Below are 24,132 nucleotides of genomic sequence, written 5' to 3' on the forward strand. Positions count from 1 at the left end.
AGGCCACCTAACATATGGCTGCTTATTAAAAGTGTCCCACTGTAGGTTCCAGTTTCCCCCTCTGCCCACTGTATTAGGGCTCTGGTCACCTTGTGAGCAGAGTCTTATTTAGTCTTCTGTTTTAATCAGAAGGGATCTCTGCATTCTCCATAAACATCTTACCATTTTCATTCCAATGCGTTGTTTCTGTTCCAAGGCAAATCTAACTATGGTAGGAGATTACTGGACGACAAGGACAGGCTTCTCCAGCTCTCTGTTCTTTCCAATTGCATATTGTAAAGATGCAGAAGTCCTGGAAAACTATCAGCTTTCTCCAGAGTGGGAATATTTTGTAAAAAGGCCATTCTTTTGGGAGGAGTGGGTTTGTTGTTCAAGGCCTCCGAAAAACTTTGGACTGCACAACAGGGATTTGCTGGGATGTGGCTGAATCCCACCCAAGACTAACGCTGGTCTGGAAGTCCTCTTTACTTTGCTCCCAGTTTTCTTTCTTGGGTTGAGCCCAACTCTTTGCTTTGTCATTTCATTCAACTTCGCTTCTGGCTTCCCCCAGTTCCTACCATGGCTTTCATTTTCAGGTCAGGGTCATGGCTTTGAGCCCCTGCATTGCAAGATGTTGAACTAGATGACCCTCTCTTCCATTCTAGCTCTATGATTCTTTGATTCTGTTAACTTCATAATCCGTCCATTCCTGTGTAAGGTCTTCCTTGCCCTCTGCCTTCCTCTCTCTGCCCCAGATATGAATCTTCTGGTGGTTTTAGGCCCCATCTGCAGCATACATTTCAAGCAATATCATACCTATTTACACAGTCATGAATTCCCCCTCTAAAATCCTGGGAACTGGAGTTTATTAAGGGTGCTGAGAGCTTAGTTCCTCTTCCTAGGGAACTCTGGAGCTTGCAGCTCTGTGAGGGAAACACAGCTATTAGATTTTGGGCGTATATTGACTGATCACAAAGTTTATTTGAGTCTGCTACTTTTATTTTATTCCCCCCCCCCTATTTTGTTTTATGTTGCTGTTTGATCAGTCAGGATACACACACACACACACACACACACACACACACACACAGATGCACACACTCTTTTGTTTATTTTCTATGGGACAGACAGCCACAGCAGCACAGAAAGCAGTAGGATAGGTAAGGGGAAAGCTATTATTATAATCAGTTGGACAGGAAGAAATGACTGGATTGGATATAGAAGAAAGAAGAGGATGAGTCAAATATGAAACATGGATTGAATAATTGTTCCACCCCTGAGCTTTTGGAGAGCCAGTGTGGCGTAGTGGTTAAGAGCGGTAGTCTCGTAATCTGGGGAACCGGGTTCGCGTCTCCGCTCCTCCACACGCAGCTGCTGGGTGACCTTGGGCCAGTCACACTTCTCTGAAGTCTCTCAGCCCCACTCACCTCACAGAGTGTTTGTTGTGGGGGAGGAAGGGAAAGGAGAATGTTAGCCGCTTTGAGACTCCTTAAAGGGAGTGAAAGGCGGGATATCAAATCCAAACTCTTCTTCTTCTTTTACTGTAACCAGATAGTAATATTGGCTTGGCTAATTACGCCACAAAATACCTCACTGCACCAGCTCACTTGCCTTATGGATATGCTTTGCAGTATTCAAACCTGGCGTGCTCTTATCCATGGGGTCACGAAGAGTCGGACACGACTAAACGACTAAACAACAACAAATTCAGTCTTTTAGTTCCTTTAAGGCCAGAACTCAAAAGATGGAAATTCAAAGGGGAACAACATATATCTCATGCAGTGAATGGGCTGGACACATTTTAGAGGATGTGTGCAATTACTGACATTCTGGGGGAAAGTAACTCAGGCCTCTTAGAATGATGTTTCCACAAATAGCACACAAGAAACTATTCGGCCTTAACAGAGATCAAAGAACAGGACTCTGCATTTCTGCCTTGTGGAATTTTCTGAAGGGATAAAGGAGCACCTAAGTTGTGCTTTCAAGACATCTGCAAGAAAAAGGTTTCTTACTTCAGCCAGACCCTGTTGACACAAGTGCTACCAAGAGCACAAAACACTTGGAGAAGTGTTCATAAGCTGCTGTTCCCCACATCACCCTATTCAAATGAAACAGCTCAGGCTGACCTGTGTTATTCCTATGGCAGCCCGAGACACCACTGTCCTGATAACCTTAGGTGGGTTATGCCATGCTTTGTCTGGAGTTTGTCTGCCCCATTGTAAGACTCAGCTGCCAGCTCAATTGGCTGCTGTACTTGGAATGGGATTGAAGAGGCACCGTTTTGTTTTTGCTTTTTGCTTCAGGCAGCAAAATGTATTAGTCTGGCTCTGCATATTGACTGATAGCAAACTGTTCTTATTGGTAATAATACAACTTCTGCTGCATTTGAAAGCCATTTACTCTTTTCCAACTTTCAGGCTGACGACTTATTCATGGGGCCAGTTCAGCCTTGTTTGGAATTTCTTTGCCATCATTGCAGGGTCATGGCTAAGACATCCCCCATCCATCTCACTCTTTCCATGAAGACACTGTATATTGCTTTGTTTGATAAGGATCCTGTGAGCTTCATCTTCCCGCTCGCCCACCTCCACCTTGTTGCGCCCTAAGACTGAGGGAGCAACTGTGTTAGTTCTCCCATCTCATTTCTGCCCTAGAAAGATATTGAAATGTCAACGAGGAAGCCCATGTTGAGCTGCGTCCAGCTTAAACTGCAGAGCACACTGGTATGTGTATGCAAAGGAATGAACGGGGGAAACTTAAAACTGTAGTAAAGCACATGTGCTGCTGTTGTGGAATTTTTGTTCTGGAATTATTCTAGTTCACCCAGAATTCAGGAAGAGTGGGATGTAGGAATGCTCTGGCACAAACCAGAAGAACAGCTGTATATAGCATTGACGCTTTCTTAGTGGGAAGCAATGCACAAATCTAACAAACCTATAAAATGGAAAGTTGTAATAGGTGAAGTCATCTGGCCTCCCTAGGCTAACCATTTGCCTTTACCTGTCACCTGTTTCCATATGAAATGCGTCTTGCACTGAAGTCCATAGGGCTATCTTCACCTACAACCTAGGTTTATCTCTACTCCAGATTCTCAATATAGTGCATCTAACAAAATGGTTTTGAAAATCCATATTCACTTTGACCTTGTCATACCACAGATATCCATGTCACCCAAACCTTAAGTCATGACCCTCTAATTCCAAAATCCCCCTATTTCTTAGGATCACTCACTCCTTCATCCACGCTAAGCAATAGGTGGCAAAATACAATTTCTAATCAGGCAGTGCCAATCCTCCCCTTTGCTTTACATCTTGCAGTACTTTCATTTTAACTTGTGGTTTTTTCCATTGCCATAACACTTAGATAAACCCCTTTTGCCATTCTTTAAATAGTGAATCAGTCGCAAGAGGTATTATTTGAAATAAAAATATCATTCTAGGCAAAACATTCATTTTTATCACTGAAATTTTGCCTAGCAATGACAATTTTAACTTTTCCCATCTTGGCATAATAATTCAAGACAGGGGTGCCAGATTACATCACAATCCAATGTTAAGTTTATATTGGGGTTATCTGGTGCACAGAGGACATTTCAGCAAATGAGCTGCAAATAGGTAAGTTGTTAGGTGAACAGCTTAGGCGGGAAAGTGTTCTGGGATTTAAAAGCTGTCTAAAAACAATATTCATCTGCTTTTCTTTTTTCATAGATTGCGATGTCGATTTTCTGGATAATTCTCTTGGTGTCAATTTCTGGCACCAAGCATGCTGAGGTAAGAAAAAAATGTGACTAGGGTAGGGCTTGCCGATACCAAGGTTGGCAGATTGAATCCCCGTGACGGGGTGAGCTCCCATTGCTCGGTCCCTGCTCCTGCCAACCTAGCAGTTCAAAAGCATGTCTAAGTCCAAGTAGATAAATAGGCACCGCTCTGGTGGGAGGGTAAACAGCGTTTCTGTATGCTGCTCTGGTTTGCCAGAAGCGGCTTAGTCATGCTGGCCACTTGCCCGGAAGCTGGACGCCGGCTCCCTCAACCAGTAAAGCGAGTTGAGCGCCACAACCCCAGAGTCGTCCGCGACTGGACCTAACAGTCAGGGGTCCCTTTACCTTTTACCTTTAAAGGTAAAACATTTGCCTTTATTGCTAAAAATGTCTAAAAATGCACCCCCTTTCACTGGCAGAGGAAGAGGAGTGCAGGGGAGCACACCACCCCCGGCAGCATGATCCTGGCAGGGTGCCATTGCAGCTGCCCACACGCTGGGCACCCCGCCCCCACAGGCAGCGCTTCCTGCCCCCAGGACGCACGCCCCGTCCCGCCCCGCCTTCTCTCTGCCCCCCGGTGCCAGAGCATGAAGCTCCATCATTGCCCCTTTTGTGGGGTCACAAGAGAGTGAGTGTGATGCAGTTAGCGAGTTAGGCCGGGGGAGACCAGGGCTATCAAATCCCTACTGAGAATATATTTGATGTCATTATAGGAGGCGTGCAAGAGCGACCTGGTGGAGCGAATGCCCGCCCTGGAAGGTCCATTTTCGGCTCTCCATCCCCTGAAGCTGACAAATACCTCATTTGTCAACTGCATAAACGATCCACCAGGACCTGTCTTGTTGGGCATGGAAAATGTGAAAAAAACGCCAGAAAGAAAACCTGATTCAACTGGAAGCGGTAATTTATTTTTTTAATCCTCTATTGGGAGGGGTTGTCATGTGTTTCTTTGTTGATACTGAGCATTTTCATCGTATCACTTTATATTATATATATTCAGACATTCAACCTGTAGACTTTAGTCCATTAGGGCAAGTGGGGAACTGCCCTAAAAAGCTAAGCCTCTGCTTAGCCAGCCCCCATCTGCTCCTGCTCCTCCTTAGACCCAGTGTTGCTGTTATGGAACTCAGCAGGAAGGAGGGTGAGGACAAAGCCAGAATTAGTTCACTCTGCCTGTCATTGTCTCTAATTCCCCAGTACTGTTGACTCTCCCGTATTCTGCCCTACAAGTCCAATGGGCATCAGCCCCTCCCCCTGCATTCAATGCAATAAAATGAACCATAGATGCAAGTGTCATTTTATGACCTTATCCATTTCCTTTGGCTTAAGAATCACCTGGATGCTCCAAAAACTATTACAGGGGAAAGAACAGCAAGGTTGAAAATCTTCCAGATTTTTAAAATGAGATATCTATATTTTGAAAACATTTTAATATATATGTATTTATTTGAAATTTCAGGTAGTTCCAAAATGGTTGTAAGGCACCTGAAATTCCTCGACTCCTTGAAGACTTCTGACAAAGAGAATTTCCTCCCAGCTGTAATGAAGAGAAGTAGAGAGAAGTTGTGGACTTTCAGCCAGGTGGACTTTCAGCCATCTTTCATAGAGCCAGCTGTATCATCTGCCTGCAAAGGCTTGTGCCAAGGAGTTGGATTCATGGAAGCGTACGACCGGGCAGCAAACGTGGTGGCCCCAAAACATCAAGAACTCAGGAAAGAGGAAGGGTTGCACACTCTACTGGTGCAGAAGCTCAATACGGACAGAGACGAACTAAAGAAAGTAACTGACCGCCTCCGGGACCTGAACGATGAACTTGAATCACTTAATAACCGGAAGAAAGAACTTGAAAACAGCATTGAGGAACGCTCTCAAAATCTGGAAATTGCTGAAAGGATGAGCTTGGGAGGAAAGGAGGATAGGGGCACGGAAGCAGCAAGCTATAATCTTTCCATTATCAAGGTGTCTGACTCCACTTACGTAAGGACTTTGGAGAACGCCATCCAGTTTGGAACCCTAGTCTTGCTTGAAAATATCGGCGAGGAAGAGTTGGGTGCCATCTCAGAGCCAGTGCTGCTAATGGCAACTTTCAAACAGCAGGGTGTAGAGTACAGGAGACTGAGAGAGAACGTTCTTGAGTACTCAAGCAATTTCAAGTTTTTACTCAATGGATTTCTAGTGGAATACTACTTGGAGGAGTCTGGCCACGTCACCAAGGAGCCCATGTCTCTGGTTATGTTGAAACAGGTAGATTTTAAGGAAATTTGTATCTGTTTTCATTATCTGCCATATCTGTTGCAAGCTCAGTATTATGAACAGAGACTGAGAGAGAACGTTGTTGAGTACTCAAGCAATTTCAAGTTTTTACTCAATGGATTTCTAGTGGAATACTACTTGGAGGAGTCTGACCACGTCACCAAGGAGCCCATGTCTCTGGTTATGTTGAAACAGGTAGATTTTATGGAAATTTGTATCTGTTTTCATTATATGATGTATCCGTTGCAAGCTCAGTATTATTAACATAATATTAACATACGCGGGACGCGGGTGGCGCTGTGGGTAAAACCTCAGCGCCTAGGACTTGCCGATCATATGGTCGGCGGTTCGAATCCCCGCGGCGGGGTGAGCTCCCATTGCTCTGTCCCAGCTCCTGCCCACCTAGCAGTTCGAAAGCACCCTTAAGTGCAAGTAGATAAATAGGCACCGCTTTATATCGGGAAGGTAAACGGTGTTTCCGTGCGCTGCTCTGGTGCCGGTTCACCAGAGCAGCTTCGTCATGCTGGCCACGTGACCCGGAAGTGTCTGCGGACAGCGCTGGCTCCCGGCCTCTAGAGTGAGATGAGCGCACAACCCTAGAGTCGGACACGACTGGCCCGTATGGGCAGGGGTACCTTTACCTTTACCTTTATTAACACACTATTATTAACATATTATTGTTGAAAGACAATAGCTGTGGACACACCAAGGCCCATGACTTCCTCCAAAGAATCCTGGGCACTGTATCTTTCAGAGCTACAATTCCCAGCACCCTTAACAAACTACAGTTCCTGATTAGTTAGAAAGCAAAATCACTGGCAGATTCTGGTACCTAGTTGCCCACTAAATTGTTGGTGCATTTTTGTTTTGATTTTTTTCCTGAATTTGAATATGATTATGAAATGTGGTGAACTTAAGAATGGGACAGTAAGGAAGTAATATGTAGATTATGCCCTCTCCCTTGGTTTGCCCTCCTTAGGCTGCAGTTTCTGATGCCAAGGAACAGCTAGTGGGTGCAGATGAAAAGGAAGCCAATGAAGCGGCCGCTATTGCCCAGGGTATTCAGGTAATTGTGCTGTGCAGCCTGGTGCTCCCTCCCCATTCTCTACTATGCCAACTTACCTGAGAGTAAGCCCCCTTGAACCCAAGAAGACTGAAAAAAGAGGCACACACAGGGCTGCACTGTCAGCACATGATCTGCCCTTCCACAGTTGCTCTTTAACTAAAGAGCCGCAATTAAGAGGGGATGTTCACACAAGATGTTACTTAGAGGGGTTTCAACCCCTTGCCCCCCCCCCACTTCTGATCCGCCCATAGCTGTCAACTTTTCCCTTTTCTTGCAAAGAATCCTATTTGGAATAAGGGAATTTCCCTCAAAAAAAGGAAAACATTGACAGCTGCCTCCCTAGGGTTGCTATTTACCCCAGAGTTAAAAGTAATATTGGGCAAAAATGCCCTCCTTTTGTGGGGTCACAAGTGAGTGAGTGTGATGCAGTTGAGTGTTAAGCCAGGGGAGACCAGGGTTCCAATCCACACTGAGTTCTAAAACTCACTGGGTGACCATGTTCCCATTGCACCAGGGAGTGCATTTGACAGGTGGGGAACTGCCACTGAGAGGGCCCTTAATCAATACCAATCAAGGCACATCCAGTGGCAGCACCTGGAATAAGAAGGGAAAGGGTGGTTCTTGGAAAGTTATTGTTTCACTGGACTGTTCATCCTGACTATGTGGTATATTTGATATGATTACAGGAGGAGTGCGAGGGAGAACTTGCCGAGGCAATGCCAGCCATGAACACTCCCCTGAATGAAACTACACATTCTGGGGAAGAATAACTCAGACCTCTTACAATGATGTTTCCACAAATACCACACAAGAAACAATTCAGCTTTAATGGAGATAAAAGAACAGGACTCTGCATTTCTGCCTTGTAGAATTCTCTGAAGTAATAAAGGAGCACCTAAGTTGTGCTTTCAAGGCATCTGCAAGAAAAAGGTTTCTTACTTGGGGCAGGCTCTGTTGACACAAGTGCTACCCCCCCTTTCTTTCTTTTTAAATCACCCCCCAATCTTCTCTTAGCAGAGGGCGGGCGAGATGTAAAGTGGACGCCTGCCAATTTTTAATTTTAAAACCATTCTGGGGTGTAAAACTGTGCGATTGTTCTTGCTTAGGCGATCCTGAAGAAAAGAGCTTCTGGTTTTATTACTGGTCACGAGTGTGGGGTGAAAAAGAAAGACAAACGGGGGTGCGGGGGGGGAATGACAGCAGTGGCCGCAAACATTTTAATCTCCCACCATGCTTAAATGCAAAGCCTGCAAGACCAGAAGCGTTTGTGTCTTGGTTTGGCGATTTTGTTGCTTTAATGGAAAGATCCAATTTAGCAGTTTCAAGTTCAGGGCCAAGGTCAAATATACAGGTTAGTATATAAAGCCTTTAACAGCTTGTCCCTAGTTTACTTGTGAGATTTCCTTATCCTATATATGCCCATGCAACTGCTTGGATCTGTGGAACTGGCACTGTTACAAGTGCCACATAATACTTGATCCGCATTTGTAAGAAATAGATATTTTCAGATGGAACGCCCAAGCAGGTACCTTCACTCTACACTTTTTGGAGCCTGCAAAAAACATCCATAAATGTAGAATCTTGACATACATTTTAATTTACTCCCTGCCCATTGTTGATCTTATTTATTTTTCAATGTTTTCAATAGTTGTTTCCCTTTTTTAAGATGATTTTATGGTTTTACTCTTTTTGTAAACTGCTTTCAGGTTTTCTTGCAATCAAGTGGTGTATAGATCTTGTGAAATAAATAAAAATAAAAATACACCCAGATTTAGGCAAGCCCTATCAGGACCATGGACAGGTCCTGTAAGCTCCAGTGGCTGCAGTTTTCTCTTGATTGTGGTTAATGGGTGGATGTTGTCTCAGCAAAGAGGTTGAGGTTGGCAAACCCTGTCCTGCAATTAGCCCTGCCTTTGCAGAGGAGCTGGCTGTGTTCTTTAAAGGGCTGTTGTCCACTTCCATAACTGCTAACATCTACAAGGCTGAAAGATGAAATGCTACTGGGGACTCATCCTAAGGGCTTGAGTAACAAACCCCACCTGAGCCCACTCACAAAGGGCCATCACAAACCCCACCTGAGCCCACTCACAAAGCACCATCACAAACCCCACCTGAACCCTCTCACATAGGGCCATCACAAACCGCACCTGAGCCCACCCACAAAGAGCCATCACAAACCCTACCTCAGCCCTCTCACAAAGCACCATCACAAACCCCACCTGAGCGCTCTCACAAAGGGCCGTCACAAACCCCACCTCAGCGGTCCCACAAAGCACCATCACAAACCCCACCTCAGCAGACTCACAAAGGGCCATCACAAACCCCACCTGAGCCCACCCGCAAAGGGCCATCACAAACCCCACCTGAGCCCACTCACAAAGGGCCATCAGAAAACCCCACCTCAGCCATCCCACAAAGCACCATCACAAACCCCACCTCAGCAGACTCACAAAGGGCCATCACAAACCCCGCCTGAGCCCGCTCACAAAGCACCATCACAAATACCACCACAGCCCACTCACAAAGGGCCATCACAAACCCCACTTGAGCTCTCTCACATAGGGCCATCACAAACCCCACCTGAGCCGTCTCACAAAGCACCATCACAAACCCCACCTGAGCCCTCTCACAAAGCACCATCACAAACCCCACCTGAGCCCACTCACAGAGGGCCATCACAAACGCCACTTGAGCTCTCTCACAAAGCACCATCACAAACCCCACCTCAGCCCACTCACAGACAACTATCACAAACCCCACCTCAGCCCAATCACAAAGGGCCATCACAAACTTACCTCAGCCCTGTCACAAAACGCCCTCACAAACCCCATAGTATATTGGGATTTGTGACAAAACTCCATCATCCCTAGTAATGCAAGGCCACCTAACATATGGCTGCTTATTAAAAGTGTCCCACTGTAGGTTCCAGTTCCCCCCTGTGCCCACTGTATGAGGGCTCCGGTCACCTTGTGAGCAGAGTCTTATTTAGTCTTCTGTTTTAATCAGAAGGTATATCTGCATTCTCCATAAACATCTTACCATTTTCATTCCAATGCGTTGTTTCTATTCTTAAGCGAATCTAACTATGGTAGGAGATTACTGGACGACAAGGACAGGCTTCTCCAGCTCTCTGTGCTTTCCAATTGCATATTTTAAAGATGCAGAAGTCCTGGAAAACTATCAGCTTTCCCCAGAAGGGGAATATTTTGTAAAAAGTCTATTCTTTTGGGAGGAGTGGGTTTGTTGTTTAAGGCCTCCCAAAAACTTTGGACTGCACAACTGGGATTTGCTGGGATGTGGCTGAATCCCACCCAAGACTAAAGCTGGTCTGGAAGTCCTCTTTGCTTTGCTCCCAGGTTTCTTTCTTGCGTTGAGCCCAACTCTTTGCTTTGTCATTTCATTCAACTTCGCTTTTGGCTTTCCTCAGTTCCTACCTTGGCTTTCATTTTCAGGTCAGGGTCATTGCTTTGAGCCCCTGCATTGCAGGATGTTGAACTAGATGACCCTCTCTTCCATTCTAGCTCTATGATTCTTTGATTCTGCGACTTCGTCCATTCCTGTGTAAGGTCTTCCTTGCCCTCTGCCTTCCTCTCTCTGCCCCAGATATGAATCTTCTGGTGGTTTTAGGCCCCATCTGCAGCATACATTTCAAGCAATATCATACCTATTTACACAGTCATGAATTCCCCCTCTATAATCCTGGGAACTGGAGTTTATTAAGGGTGCTGAGAGCTTAGTTCCTCTTCCTAGGGAACTCTGGAGCTTGCAGCTCTGTGAGGGAAACACAGCTATTAGATTTTGGGCGTATATTGACTGATCACAAAGTTTATTTGAGTCTGCTACTTTTATTTTATTCCCCCCCCTATTTTGTTTTATGTTGCTGTTTGATCAGTCAGGATACACACACACACACACACACACACACACACACACACACAGATGCGTACGCACACACACACACAGATGCACACACTCTTTTGTTAATTTTCTATGGGACAGACAGCTACAGCAGCATAGAAAGCAGTAGGATAGGTAAGGCACAACTTCAAAGGGGAAAGCTATTATTATAATCAGTTGGACAGGAAGAAATGACTGGATTGGATATAGAAGAAAGAAGAGGAGTCAAATGTGAAACATGGGCTGCCCGTCTGAACCTTTCACAATATTCTAATTTTCTGAGATTGTTAATTTGGGGTTTTCATCAGCTGCATGCCATAATAGCATAATTATAACTAATAAAGGCATGACATATCTCTCTTTGCATGTCATGCGTCTATCTCATATATTAGTTTCACCTTTTAAGTTGAATTACTGAAATAAATGAACTTTTCCATGATATTCTAATTTTCCGAGTTTCACCTGTACTGTATGTCCACCTTAGTTCTGGTTCTTCACTCCCAACTGGATCTCTTTCATATAAACTATTGAGGCCCCTTCTTTCTGGGGGATCTCTAAGGTGAGGTACTCCATTTTTATTCTTGGTTGGGAACCCCAGACAAGGAAAGACATTCTGTTTGCCTACCCTGAAGAGGTTGTGTAGTGATATTTCTAGCTGTAGACTGTCATATCTGGAGAAGGTTGGGAGGTTTGCTAGCTTAGCCATTTCTGGACTCTTGCCTTTTAATATTCGTTTTAAAGACTCAAAGGAGGGGCACAACTTCCCTTATGGCGATTCCTAATTATTTAAAACTAGCTGCTCAGAAATTCTAAGAAACAACAGCAATAATATCAGGACAGTCAGCACAGTTCTGAAATGCTCAGTCTCTCATCGTGGTTCAGAATGACATGCAGTTGTATTCAGACATCAATAAAAAACTTTCCCCTTGGTCTTGGGAACCATCATGCAAAATTCAGTTATAATAGCTTTTTAAAAATTCTAAATGCCTAGTAAACAGACAGCTTTCCAAAATATATAGTAGATGCTACCATGACAATAAAAGGTAAAGGGACCCCTGGCCATTAGGTCCAGTCGCAGACAACTCTGGGGTTGCTACATTCATCTCGCTTTATTTGCCGAGGGAGCTGGCGTACAGCTTCCGGGTTATGTGGCCAGCATGACTAAGCCGCTTCTGGCGAACCAGAGCAGCGCACAGAAATGCCGTTTACCTTCCCGCCAGAGCGGTACCTATTTATCTACAGTGGTACCTCTGGTTGTGAACAGAATCCGTTCCGGAGCCCTGTTCGCAACCTGAAAGGAACACAATCCGCGTCTGCGCATGCGCGAGTCGCGATTCACCACTTCTGCGCATGCGTGTGATGTCATTTTGCGTGTTTGTGCATGCACGTTTGTGCATGCGCAAGCGGCGAAACCCATGCGCAAGCGGCGAAACCCTTTCCAGTACTTCCGGGTCACCGTGGGACACAACCTGAAAAGACATAACCTGAACCGAATGTAACAAGAGGTATGACTGTTTTTGCACTTTGTGCTTTCAAATTGCTAGGTTGGCAGGAGCAGGGACCGAGCAATGGGAGCTCACCCCATCACGGGGATTTGAACCACCGACCTTCTGATCGGCAAGCTCTAGGCTCTGTGGTTTAACCCACAGCACCACCGGCATCCCTTGACATTACATTCTTCTTATATATTCATAGGATCACAGAATTGTAGAGTTGGAATCTCTACTAAAGCTTTCCTGACAGATGGCCACCCAAGCTCTGCTGAAAACCCTCCTATGTAGAAGAGTCCCCTACTTTTCAAGGGAGTCCTTTCCACTGTTGCAAACAGCTCATTTTGTTTGCAATAAATAGTGTAAACGCATTCATTGGCATCATAACCATTAGATTTTGTGTATACATAGCTTGAAAAGATAGCATAGAATATGCAAAGGTCAGCGGATTGGAGAGAGCTATTGTTCCTCACTCTGAAAGGAGAGAGATAAACAGACATGAAACTGTCTATGCAAAGAAGAAAGGGGAGTCAAGAGACTTGAGATTGTCACCTCTTGATGCTATTACTAATCTGCCAGCTTTGCACTGCTTCATGTTGTGGATTCTTCTTCCTATTGTGCTGGCAACTGTCCTTGACAGTGTGGAAAGAGTTCTGAGTAACCCGGTAGCTGTATGCCAGCTCCCTCGGCCAGTAAAGCGAGATGAGCGCCGCAACCCCAGAGTCGGCCTCGACTGGACCTAATGGTCAGGGGTCCCTTTACCTTTACCCTCTGTGAAGACTTCAGGGAACATAATAATGAATAATTTTGTTGTGTACATGAGCCAGCTTGGTGCCCCTGTTAAGAGGAAACAGATTTCAAATGCCCCTGGTCTTCTTTAGGACCCTAAGAGATGGGAAATATTTTAAGCCCTCTATATATCCATCCATTCATTCTTGATCCTAAAAAAAATAGCTTTTAAGTCCTCACTGTGCATCAAATCCTTTGGGTCTCAAATATATATACAATGAAGCATGGGATGGAACGATGGAGAAATTTTTGAAAGAACAATGGGTTGTTGTTTCACTCAAGGGATGGTGGACAACAGCAGGCTTCCTCAACCTCGGCCTTCCAGATGTTTTGAGACTACAATTCCCAGCATCTCTGACCACTGGTCCTGCTAGCTAGGGATCATGGGAGTTGTAGGCCAAAAAGATCTGGATAACAGCAACAACCAGGGGAAAGAAAGACATAACATCTTACAAGCACAGGAAGAAACACCACAGACAGAATAATTGTCACACACAGGAAGAATAAGGATATAGTTTGAGTTCCTCACTTGTAGTTTTACAAGTCATTTAATGTGTCAACATGAGTAGAAGTTATGAATATTGCAGTTGTTGTATAATGGATTATTATTATGACCGGAATGTAATGGAAATTAATAAGATTTTGGAATGCAGAAATAAAGCAAATCATCAAGCCATCAATTCTACCATGTGGGGGGCCACCATATCTAAATTACATAATTTGGTATTTGAACTATTGGCATTAATAATTGTATTATAAATTGGTATTGTTATAATGAGGCTATTATTGGATTGTAATTGAAAACTAATAAAAATTATTATCAAAAGGAGAGGAGAGCTTGTTTGTCTCAAATTAGACCAAATATAAATGATATTGCCTGGCCAAAGCATGCTTACAACTCTCACTGAGTTTGTATACATAGCTAAGGTACATTTATGTAAGGGGCTTGTTTATAATTATATTTTGGGAATGATCCATGTTCCTATGTAGCTGCATTGTTTTATACTTTCTGGGTGTCCTGTTATCATTTTATAAAGTAGTTGTGTTCTACGTTATAAATCAAGCACTACAAGGAGTTGTTTCGCTTTGTTTTCCAGTGTATCTCCTATCAATAATAACATTCAGTGTGGCTCAAGAAATTTTTTTTTCTGAAAGCGTGAGACTTATAGGGAAAAGGGGTGGGGAACCTCCCATATTTAGTTTGAGGGGTGGTATTCCTATTCTTCTTCTTCTCTTGTATCATACTTCTAATGCTTGACTTTGAGCCAAATGTTTCTATTTACATAAAAGACTTTCTCTTTTATATAGAAAAGCAGGCTTTCGTTCAGCATATCTGTTAAAGCTCAATAAACTATAGATAGAAGTTAACCTTTTGTTTCCATTAAATTCTTATTTCATTTTAAACTGAGTTTTCTTTTAAGCAATACTTAATATAGCAGAAATTATTTACCGTATTTTTCGCCCTATAGGATGCACTTTTTCCCCTCCAAAAATGAAGGGGAAATGTGTGTGCATCCTATGGGGTGAATGCAGGCTTTCGCTGAAGCCTGGAGAGCGAGAGGCGTCGGTTCGCACCGACCCCTCTCGCTCTCCAGGCTTCGCGCACCTCTCCGCAAGCAGCGGGAGCCCGGCACTGGGCTTCCGCTGCTTGCGGAGAGTTGCCTGCACGCTGAAGCCTGCCCGCGCTGAGCTCAGTGCATCCATGCTTCGCGGACCTCTCCGCAAGCAGCGGGAGACCAGCGTTGGGCTCCCACTTCTTGCGGAGCGTTGCCTGCACGCTGAAGCCTGCGCGCGCTGAGCTCAGCATGTCCATGCTTCGCGCACCTCTCAGCAAGCAGCGGGAGCCCGGCGCTGGGCTCCCGCTGCTTGCAGAGAGTTGCCTGTATGCTGAAGCCTGCCCGCGCTGAGCTCAGCGTGTCCAGGCTTCGCGCACCTCTCAGCAAGCAGCGGGAGCCAGCGCTGGGCTCCCACGGCTTGCGGAGAGCTGCCTGTTTGGGGGCTGGGGTCGGGGGAAGCTCAGGCTTCCCTCGCCTCAGCCCCGCGCCTGGGGGGAAAATATTTTTTTCCCCTTTATTCCCTCCCCCCCAAAAAAACTAGGTGCGCCTTCTGGGACGGTGCATCCTATAGGGCAAAAAATATGGTGTGTGTGTGTGTGTGTGTGTGTGTATATATATATATATATATATACACACACACACACATATACATATATATATATATATATATATATATATATATATATATATACTTACTTCTTCTTCTTTCCTTTTTCTTTTCCAATGATTCCTTTCTATCCTGGCAAGCTACATGTTGTGCACATATAATGCAGAATGAAGTCCTAATGGTTTTGTGATTGGTTTAAAGAAAAGGAGCCCTTCAATTCTGAATTTGAGGGTTCAACAAGGGAGGAGGTGTCTTATCCTGTCTCAGGTGTCTGGGTTGTTTTTGTCTACTTCCCCACCCCAACCGGGGTTTGAGATGCAAGTTTTCAAAGGTAATGTTACATTTAGAATCCCAAGAGCAAATGCAGCTTGGAGGGTTGAGTCTGAGCTGAAAAACAGCTATCAGGGAAAGGATTAAGTACCTCTCTGATCAAAATTGCAGCCCCCTGAGGGTGTTTTTCATTTCAAAAACTTGTCAAAGTTGCATTCACATATAGTTTGCTGTTATTGTGCCTCTGTTTTCTTTCTAGGTTTTCTGATTCAAGAATTTTTCAGTTTTGTTTTTTCTCAAAAAATCAAGGTAGGCTTGTGAAAAGTTGCTAAATGACACGGGAAAATGAGAAAGTGTTTCCCCTCACTCTAAACGTTTCCTGGTCCAAGTACCAGCTGAAGGTTCTTCATTGGATTCATAGAGTATCTATCTTTTAGTAGTCTAAGGAGAAGGGAAGTACCAACTTATGAAACTTATGAAACCCATGGCCTGCCTGTACACCTTTGACTGGTTGTTTTGTGGAAAGGTAACCAAAACCAAAAACCAAAAAAACCAACCTGGAAATGATTTGGCAAAAGCAAACAAACATCTACTTCCTGTGTATTCTGCAATCTAAAACTTCTAATCCAAATATAAGGCCAAACAGCAGTTCAAAACCAAGATCTTGAGCTCCCTCTAAAACAAACAAACAAACACTATGTTATCTACAGTTAAGGTAAACCCTGGATGGTTAAGTCTAGTCGAATTTGACAATGGGGTGCGGTGCTCATCACGCTTTCAGGCCGAGGGAGCCGGTGTTTGTCTGCAGACAGCTTTTCTGGGTCATGTGGCCAGCATGACGAAACCACTTCTGGTGCAACGGGACACTGTGATGAATGCCAGAGTGCACAGAAGCACCATTTACCTTCCTGTTGCAGCAGTACGTATTTATCTACTTGCACTGACATGCTTACGAAATGGTTGGCAGGAGCTGGGACAAAGCAATAGGAGCTCACCCAGTCGAATGGATTTGAACTGCCAATCTTACTATCAGCAAGCCCAAGAGGCTTGGTGGTTTAGACCACGGCGCCACCCGCGTCCCGTTGTCTACAGAGCATGCTTTAACAAGGGGGATCAGGGAAGATAGAAAATTGCACCAGACTCCTTCAAGAAAGGAAAGCAGTTCTGTCAGCTGAAAGTGCCAGTCCTTCCACTGGGATGATCTAAATCTCAAAGGTGTGATTAGCATGTGACATCTATCATTTTTGTAGCTCTGAACAGCACCCGTAAACCATCATTTTATCTTGTGATTGTTTTTGTCTTATACGTCTTGATCCTTTGGCTCTTTGAGTCACTTAAAGGAAATGGATGAAGGAATGGGTTTCCCACACCCAAAACTGACTGTGAAGGCAGTTTGAAACTGCACCAAAATCCCTATTTTTCCTTAGCTAAAATCCATTAACTTGAGCTCTGAGACAATGTATAAACAAAAACCCAGCTGTGCTCAGAGCCCTCTCCTTTATCAGTTTGTGACAGCAGGGATGATCCTGACTGCACCAGCAGAACAGAGAAGACACGTCCGTGCCCTATCTTATGTGCTGACCACAAAAGACGCACAAACTGAAGTCCGGGAACAACGCCAGAAGCGTGTTCCTGGAGATGATAACCTCTTCCTCCTAGATAAGAGTAGGAAGAGGAAGATCCTTTTATGGTCAGAAGTACAGGAAGGAATACCCTTTTATGGTTAAGAATACCAGAGCAAGAACATATGTGATGTCAACCTGCGTACATAGGCTGACGTGGTTGGATTTATATGGGAAGGAGGGAGAGGGTGACTGGAGGATATATATACTGTATGAAACTTGTCATTTCTTTGGACTTGCTGTGGACTTGATCACGCAAGTGCCTTCTGCTATCCGGAGAGCAGAATAAACTCTTTCTTTGAACCAACCTTGGTGTCATTTGACTTCCTTCCTCCTGTCCCGGAGCAACGCAGACCCAATCGGTGAATTCCAATAAGGCTACAAAAGTTCATGACAAAAATGCTATGCGTAATGTAGAAATGTACACTGTTGCAGGCCAAAGGACCTGCTGCTTCCCAGGTAACATGGAGAGAGGGAGAGGGAAACAGAGAGAAACATAGAAAGAGAGAACGAGATCTTTTGCACAGTGAATTGGGCAAATGCATAATGTTTTATCCACTTCAACAACATATATAAATGGTGTAATTTGGCTGATAGCGACTTCTTTTTGTATCATAAAAGAGGTCATTTTGAACAATTCTGCCTAACAATGTTCGAGCAGTAAAAGCTGCCACTGTGTCAGGAGGATCAATTGCAAAAAAAGGAAAGGGCTCCCATGCCTTTAATAGCTGTGTGAAAGACAGAAAGTTGGCCAGTTCAGCTTCTTCATGAAGGGCTGATAAAAATGAGGGCATCATTTCAGGATTCAGCAGGTGGAGGTGGGTGAGAAGTGGGGGCGGAAGAAAGGAGGGAGATTTCTGCTGGGAGGCAAGATTCTCGAAAAGACTGAAAAGCCAGGGTACCCTATATATCCAATATAAAATTGAAAAGAAACAAAATACAGTGGTACCTCTGGTTACAAACTTAATTTGTTCCGGAGGTCCATTCTTAACCTGGAACCCTTCTTAACCTGAGGTACCACTTTAGCTAATGGGGCCTCCCGCTGCCACCGCACGATTTCTGTTCTCATCCTGAGGTAAAGTTCTTAACCTGAGGCACTACTTCCGGGTTAGCGGAGTCTGTAACCCAAGGTGTTTGTAACCCGAGGTACCACTGTAGTGTAAGAGCATTTGTAAGACTCTTGGATTGCGGGTTTGTGGGGTGTTGCTGTTGCTGTTGTTTGTCTCTTTGTTTTAGATGTAGGTGGAAACTGTTTGGTTTGGTTGTGTATTTTTTAATGTTTTATTTATTGTTTATGACTATTTTAGTTATGTTGCAGTTATGTATATTTTCATGCTGTAAGCAGTCTTGTGCATGGTTTGAACTGTGGGAATGCAGCAAACAAAATTATGTATGTATTTGTTGTAGTTATTATTTTATACCTCAGAAATGAATCAGCTACAGTGAAAAAAGCAAGTGAATCATCCAGAGAGCAGTTTGGGGGTATGCTTTGTCATAGAAACTAACCTTCCAATGAGTAGGCAGTCTCACAAACACCAGCACCAGGTATAAGGGGTGCATAGTCATTAAGGATGGTTTCATGGAGCAAAACCTGTGGTCTAAACCACTGCACCTCTTGGACTTGCCGATCAGAAGGTTGGTGGTTCTAATCCCTGCGACGGAATGAGCTCCCATTGCTCTGTCCTAGCTGCTGCCAACCTAGCAGTTCGAAAGCATGCCAGGGCAAGTAGATAAATAGGTATCACTGCGGCGGGAAGGTAAATAGTGTTTCCGTGAGCTCTGGTTTCCGTCATGGTGTTCTGTTGTGCCAGAAATGGTTTAGTCATGCTGGCCACATGACCCGGAAAGCTGTCTGTGGACAAACGCCAGCTCCCTCGGCCTGAAACCAAGATGAGTGCTGCAACCCCATAGTTGCCTTTGACTGGACTTAACCATCCAGGGGTCCTTTACCTTTTACCTTTACCATGGAGGGAAAGTCTAACAATGGCTACTATTCATAATAGGCCAACCTAAAGTGTAACTAAGATTTCATTACCACCCACCCAATGCAGGGAGCGCGTATTGGGAATAAGTGTATAAGATGGACACCAACAGTGGCAGATGAAGCACAACAAATCTTAGGGAATCAGATTACAATGAAATTAAGAGGGGAAATTATAGGCAAGATGGGCCATATCCCCAACCAGTATCATATCCTGATAGAAAATATAAGACTTTTCCAGGTAAAAACTGGACACCAAAAGATAGAACCCTATATAAAAACATGGTTCGATGCAGAGTGTCAGAAAAGTAAACAAGCCTTGGTAAAAGCACCAAGAACCCGAAGGAAACATAAATCTGATGATAAAATTAAAAAGTTTTTAACACAGAAGAGCTTATAATGGTTGTTCCAGGAACAGAGGAATACGATCTTCTGAATACCAGATGTTGTGAGGCAACAGTGAAGAGGGCTATTGGCTTCACGTCTTGCTTGTGGGTTTCTCAGAGCTATTTGGTTGACCATTGGAAAGCAATATGCTAGACTAGATAAGAGCTCTGTTCATCCACAACTTGGATCTTCTAAGGATTTATTTATTTATTTTGTTGTTGTTGTTTAGTCGTTTAGTTGTGTCCGACTCTTCGTGACCCCATGGACAAGAGCACGCCAGGCACTTCTGTCTTCCATTGCCTCCCACAGTTTGGTCAAACTCATGCTGGTAGCTTCCAGAACACTATCCAACCATCTTGTCCTCTGTTGTCCCCTTCTCCTTGTGCCCTCCATCTTTCCCAACATCAGGGTCTTTTCCAGGGAGTCTTCTCTTCTCATGAGGTGGCCAAAGTATTGGAGCCTCAGCTTCACGATCTGTCCTTCCAGTGAGCACTCAGGGCTGATTTCCTTAAGACTGGATAGGTTTGATCTTCTTGCAGTCCATGGGACTCTCAAGAGTCTCCTCTAGCAGCATAATTCAAAAGCATCAATTCTTCGGCGATCAGCCTTCTTTATGGTCCAGCTTAGCTACTAGTTTTAATGCAAAAGCCTAGATATTTATTTCTTGCTAGCTGATACCACAGAATCGCATCCCCATTTTTCTACAAAGAAGGCACAGAAAGGTATCCTGATAGCCCATTACTCTGGAATTCTTTTCCTCCAGAAAACAGAAGTCTCTGGGGGAAAGGAAAGTGATGTTTATTCAAGCAGACATGCAGTGATCAGGAAGTCATTGCATAAAGTTAAGGTTGTCTTGTCTGCTCTCTAACTCTCTGCAGCATGCCTAACCCAGAGTAACCTCTCTAATATACCATAATGATCGCTCAATATCTTGCAGTTTAACTTGCATTTCCCAGAGGACTTATATAGACAGAGCTTGTTTACACACTAAACCAGTGCTGCAACATCTGTACTGCCTTTCCAGGCACAGTGCAAGCTGCTAGTTTTTTTAACCCACCAAGCCCTGAAGAGTTAGGCTCAGTTCTCTCAAGCTGCTCTGTTAACCGTTGATCTGGGGAGGGGAGGCATTAAATGTTCAAAGGAGGCTTTGGTTTGGAATCTAAAGTCTACTAAACATCTGCAAACGGTAAGAGGAAAGAGAGAGAGAAATGAAAGTGGCTCAGCCAAGCAGCGGCAGAGGAAGTCGTTCGGGTGCCTGGGGCAGCACGCCCAGGGCTGGGGCGATTCACCCATAGGTGTGGGGTGCACTGTGGGGCCTTCAGAGTCTGCCTGCCTCCTCCCACTCAGCCGCCCTACAGCTGGGGGGAGGCAGCAGGCAGTGGCTTGGGTAGCGTGGAGCCTATGCACGCCCAAGCCATCGCTTCTCTCCCAGGAGAGATGCATGGCTCGGGCACACTGCAGGCCCCACGGTGAGTGCCGCACGGCATTTTGTCACCCCCCTTCAGTGGTGACACCCAGGGCAGTCCGCACCTACCGCACCCCCCTTCCTCCGCCACTGCAGCCAAGGCATCCAGGGACTCAGCTATATTAGTAAAAAAAGAAAAGGGAAAAAAGCACTTTGAATGTGTTGTAAACATCCAACACCAGGTGGCATTGGAGAGCAAAAGATTTTCTTTGCAACAGCGGAGGGTTTTCCCTTTTGTTATAAAGATTTAATTTCTGACTGATTCTGGAGCAGATCATTAAGCAAACAGTCTGTGAGCACCTAGAAAGGAATGCTGTGATCACCAATAGTCAGCATGGATTTCTGAAAAATAAGTCATGTCAGACTAACCTGTTCTCGTTTTTTGACAGAATTACAAGCCTGGTAGATGAAGGGAATGCAGTGGATGTAGCCTACCTTGATTTCAGCAAGGCATTTGACAAGGTGCCCCATGATATTCTTGTAAAGAAGCTGGTAAAATGCGGTCTTGACTATGCTACCACTCAGTGGATTTGTAACTGGCTGACTGACCGAACCCAAAGGGTGCTTGTCAGCGCTGCCCAAGGTCCCAGCTCACACAAGACCAACGCTGCTTCTTCCTCAAGTAAAAAAGTCTTTATTGAAGTTCAGTTTCATTTCCAGACGCGCAGTGCGCAACGCTACGTCTATGCCTTAGACCGTAGAAGTCCCATCTGAATCTCCTCCCCCCTGACACCAGCTTAAGATTCTAGCCTTACTCCACCTCTTCCTCTGTTCCTTCTTTCTCTGGGTCCTCCTGCTAGTCGGAGTCTCAGCCCTCCTTGATTCCTCTGACGCTGAGTCCCCTGACTCTTCTCCCCCCCTCCTTCGGGCTTTAGGACCTGGCTCCCAATCCGGGTTTTCTGCTGTCCCGCGCTCCTCCACATTTGAACTTGGCGCGCGCGCGCAGCCTCCCACCTTCCTTCTGACCGTTACACTTGTGTCACTGCTCCCTCTTTCGGGGAGGCTAGCTGGACCTGGCCTTCCCTCCGTTTCCCCACTTCCCGATGGGGGCGTGGTCACCCCTGACTCATCTTCTCTCCCCGCTGGAGGAGAAGCTGGTCCTGACTCATGTGACTCTTCCCCCCCACTGTGCTCTGGTGGGGGAACTGGTCCTGATCCTCCGCTACTCCCTTGGGAGTCCCCTCTGGTCCCTTGTTTATGGAGCGTCCCCCCTGGGACTCCCCTCACCCTTACCATAGGCGCCCCCTCCTGGGAATCTTCTGATTCGCTGGAGAAGCTCATGGAATCTCTCGGGTCACTGTCATATTCCCCTACGCTCCCCTCTGATTCCTCTCCTCCGCTCTCTATTTGCTCTCTCCCCTGCTCTTCTGCTCCTGAGCCTCTGACAGTGCTCATCAATGGTTCCTCTTCATCCTGGAGAAGAGTGACTAGTGGGGTGCCACAGGGTTCTGTCTTGGGCCCGGTCTTATTCAACATCTTTATCGACTTGGATGATAGACTCAAGGGCATCCTGATCAAATTTGCAGATGACACCAAACTGGGAGGGGTGGCTAACACCCCAGAGGACAGGATCACACTTCAAAACGACCTTGACAGATTAGAGAACTGGGCCAAATCAAACAAGATGAGTTTTAACAGGGAGAAATGTAAAGTATTGCACTTGGGCAAAAAAAATGAGAGGCACAAATACAAGATGGGTGACACCTGGCTTGAGAGCAGTACATGTGAAAAGGATCTAGGAGTCTTGGTTGACCACAAACTTGACATGAGCCAACAGTGTGATGCAGCAGCTAAAAAAGCCAATGCAATTCTGGGCTGCATCAATAGGAGTATAGAATCTAGATTAAGGGAAGTAATAGTGCCACTGTATTCTGCTCTGGTCAGACCTCACCTAGAGTACTGTGTCCAGTTCTGGGCACCACAGTTCAAGAAGGACACTGACAAACTGGAACGTGTCCAGAGGAGGGCAACCAAAATGGTCAAAGGCCTGGAAACGATGCCTTATGAGGAACAGCTAAGGGAGCTGGGCATGTTTAGCCTGGAGAAGAGGAGGTTAAGGGGTGATATGATAGCCATGTTCAAATATATAAAAGGATGTCACATAGAGGAGGGAGAAAGGTTGTTTTCTGCTGCTCCAGAGAAGTGAACACGGAGCAATGGATCCAAACTACAATAAAGAAGATTCCACCTAAACATTAGGAAGAACTTCCTGACAATAAGAGCTGTTTGACAGTGGAATTTGCTGCCAAGGAGTGTGGTGGAGTCTCCTTCTTTGGAGGTCTTTAAGCAGAGGCTTGACAACCATATGTCAGGAGTGCTCTGATGGTGTTTCCTGCTTGGCAGGGGGTTGGACTCGATGGCCCTTGTGGTCTCTTCCAACTCTATGATTCTATGATTCTATGACTTATTTATAGCATTTTTTCCCCTGCGTGTAGATCCACCCGAGAAGCGTCCTGGTCATGCAGCAGGAGCAAACCAGAACACACTTTCCTGCTCTTGAGCAGAAAAGGAAGGCAGGTAACTTCACTGACTACCTCCATTACCTGCCAGCCTCACTTCCTTGGCTTTATTGCTTCACGTTTCTTCTACCTAAGTCTGCTACATATTGGCCATTGTGATAGAGAAGTCTTCATAAAACTGCATGCACTCATTCATTTCTTTTAAATACACTCCACATCACCCTGGATATGTAGTCAAGGCAAAACAATCTGTTGCTTTGAATGGTGGTTATTGTATTTATTTATTAATAGCATTTATGGGTTTCCCTAATAACTTAAGTTGTTAAGGCAGCTCACAAAAAGAACTTGTTTAAAAATGCAGTAAAATCAACAATAAAAGCATAATATAGCATAAAAACAACAACAACAACAACAACAACAACAACAACAACAACAACAGTTTAGAGCTAAGATAGAAGGGCCTGGAAAATTTAAAAATAAAGACATTTGCCTGACTCCAAATAGTTGGAAATAGGCTAGGTGAGTCTCTCATGAAGTTCGCATCTGATACAGAA

The 24,132-nt window shown here is 45.0% G+C and overlaps 1 protein-coding gene across 2 annotated transcripts in view; it reads left to right on the top strand.

The window, feature by feature from the left end:
- Window positions 1-4,434: 4,434 nt before the first annotated feature.
- The window catches only part of LOC128417895 (dynein axonemal heavy chain 3-like), a 584,401-nt gene continuing 564,703 nt past the window's right edge, over window positions 4,435-24,132 (top strand). The window contains exons 1-4 of one of the 2 annotated variants that reach the window (XM_053397121.1): window positions 4,436-4,636; window positions 5,196-6,184; window positions 6,969-7,055; window positions 7,742-7,971. In XM_053397121.1, the coding sequence (XP_053253096.1) occupies window positions 4,480-4,636; window positions 5,196-6,184; window positions 6,969-7,055; window positions 7,742-7,825 (1,317 nt within the window). In that variant the 5' untranslated portion in view covers window positions 4,436-4,479 and the 3' untranslated portion in view covers window positions 7,826-7,971. Of the gene's footprint in view, window positions 4,637-5,195; window positions 6,185-6,968; window positions 7,056-7,741; window positions 7,972-24,132 lie in introns of those variants that run through there. The other variant, XM_053397120.1, reaches the window with a different exon arrangement.

This window comes from Podarcis raffonei, chromosome 7, assembly GCF_027172205.1.
Source record: "Podarcis raffonei isolate rPodRaf1 chromosome 7, rPodRaf1.pri, whole genome shotgun sequence".
NCBI classification, from domain to species: domain Eukaryota; kingdom Metazoa; phylum Chordata; class Lepidosauria; order Squamata; family Lacertidae; genus Podarcis; species Podarcis raffonei.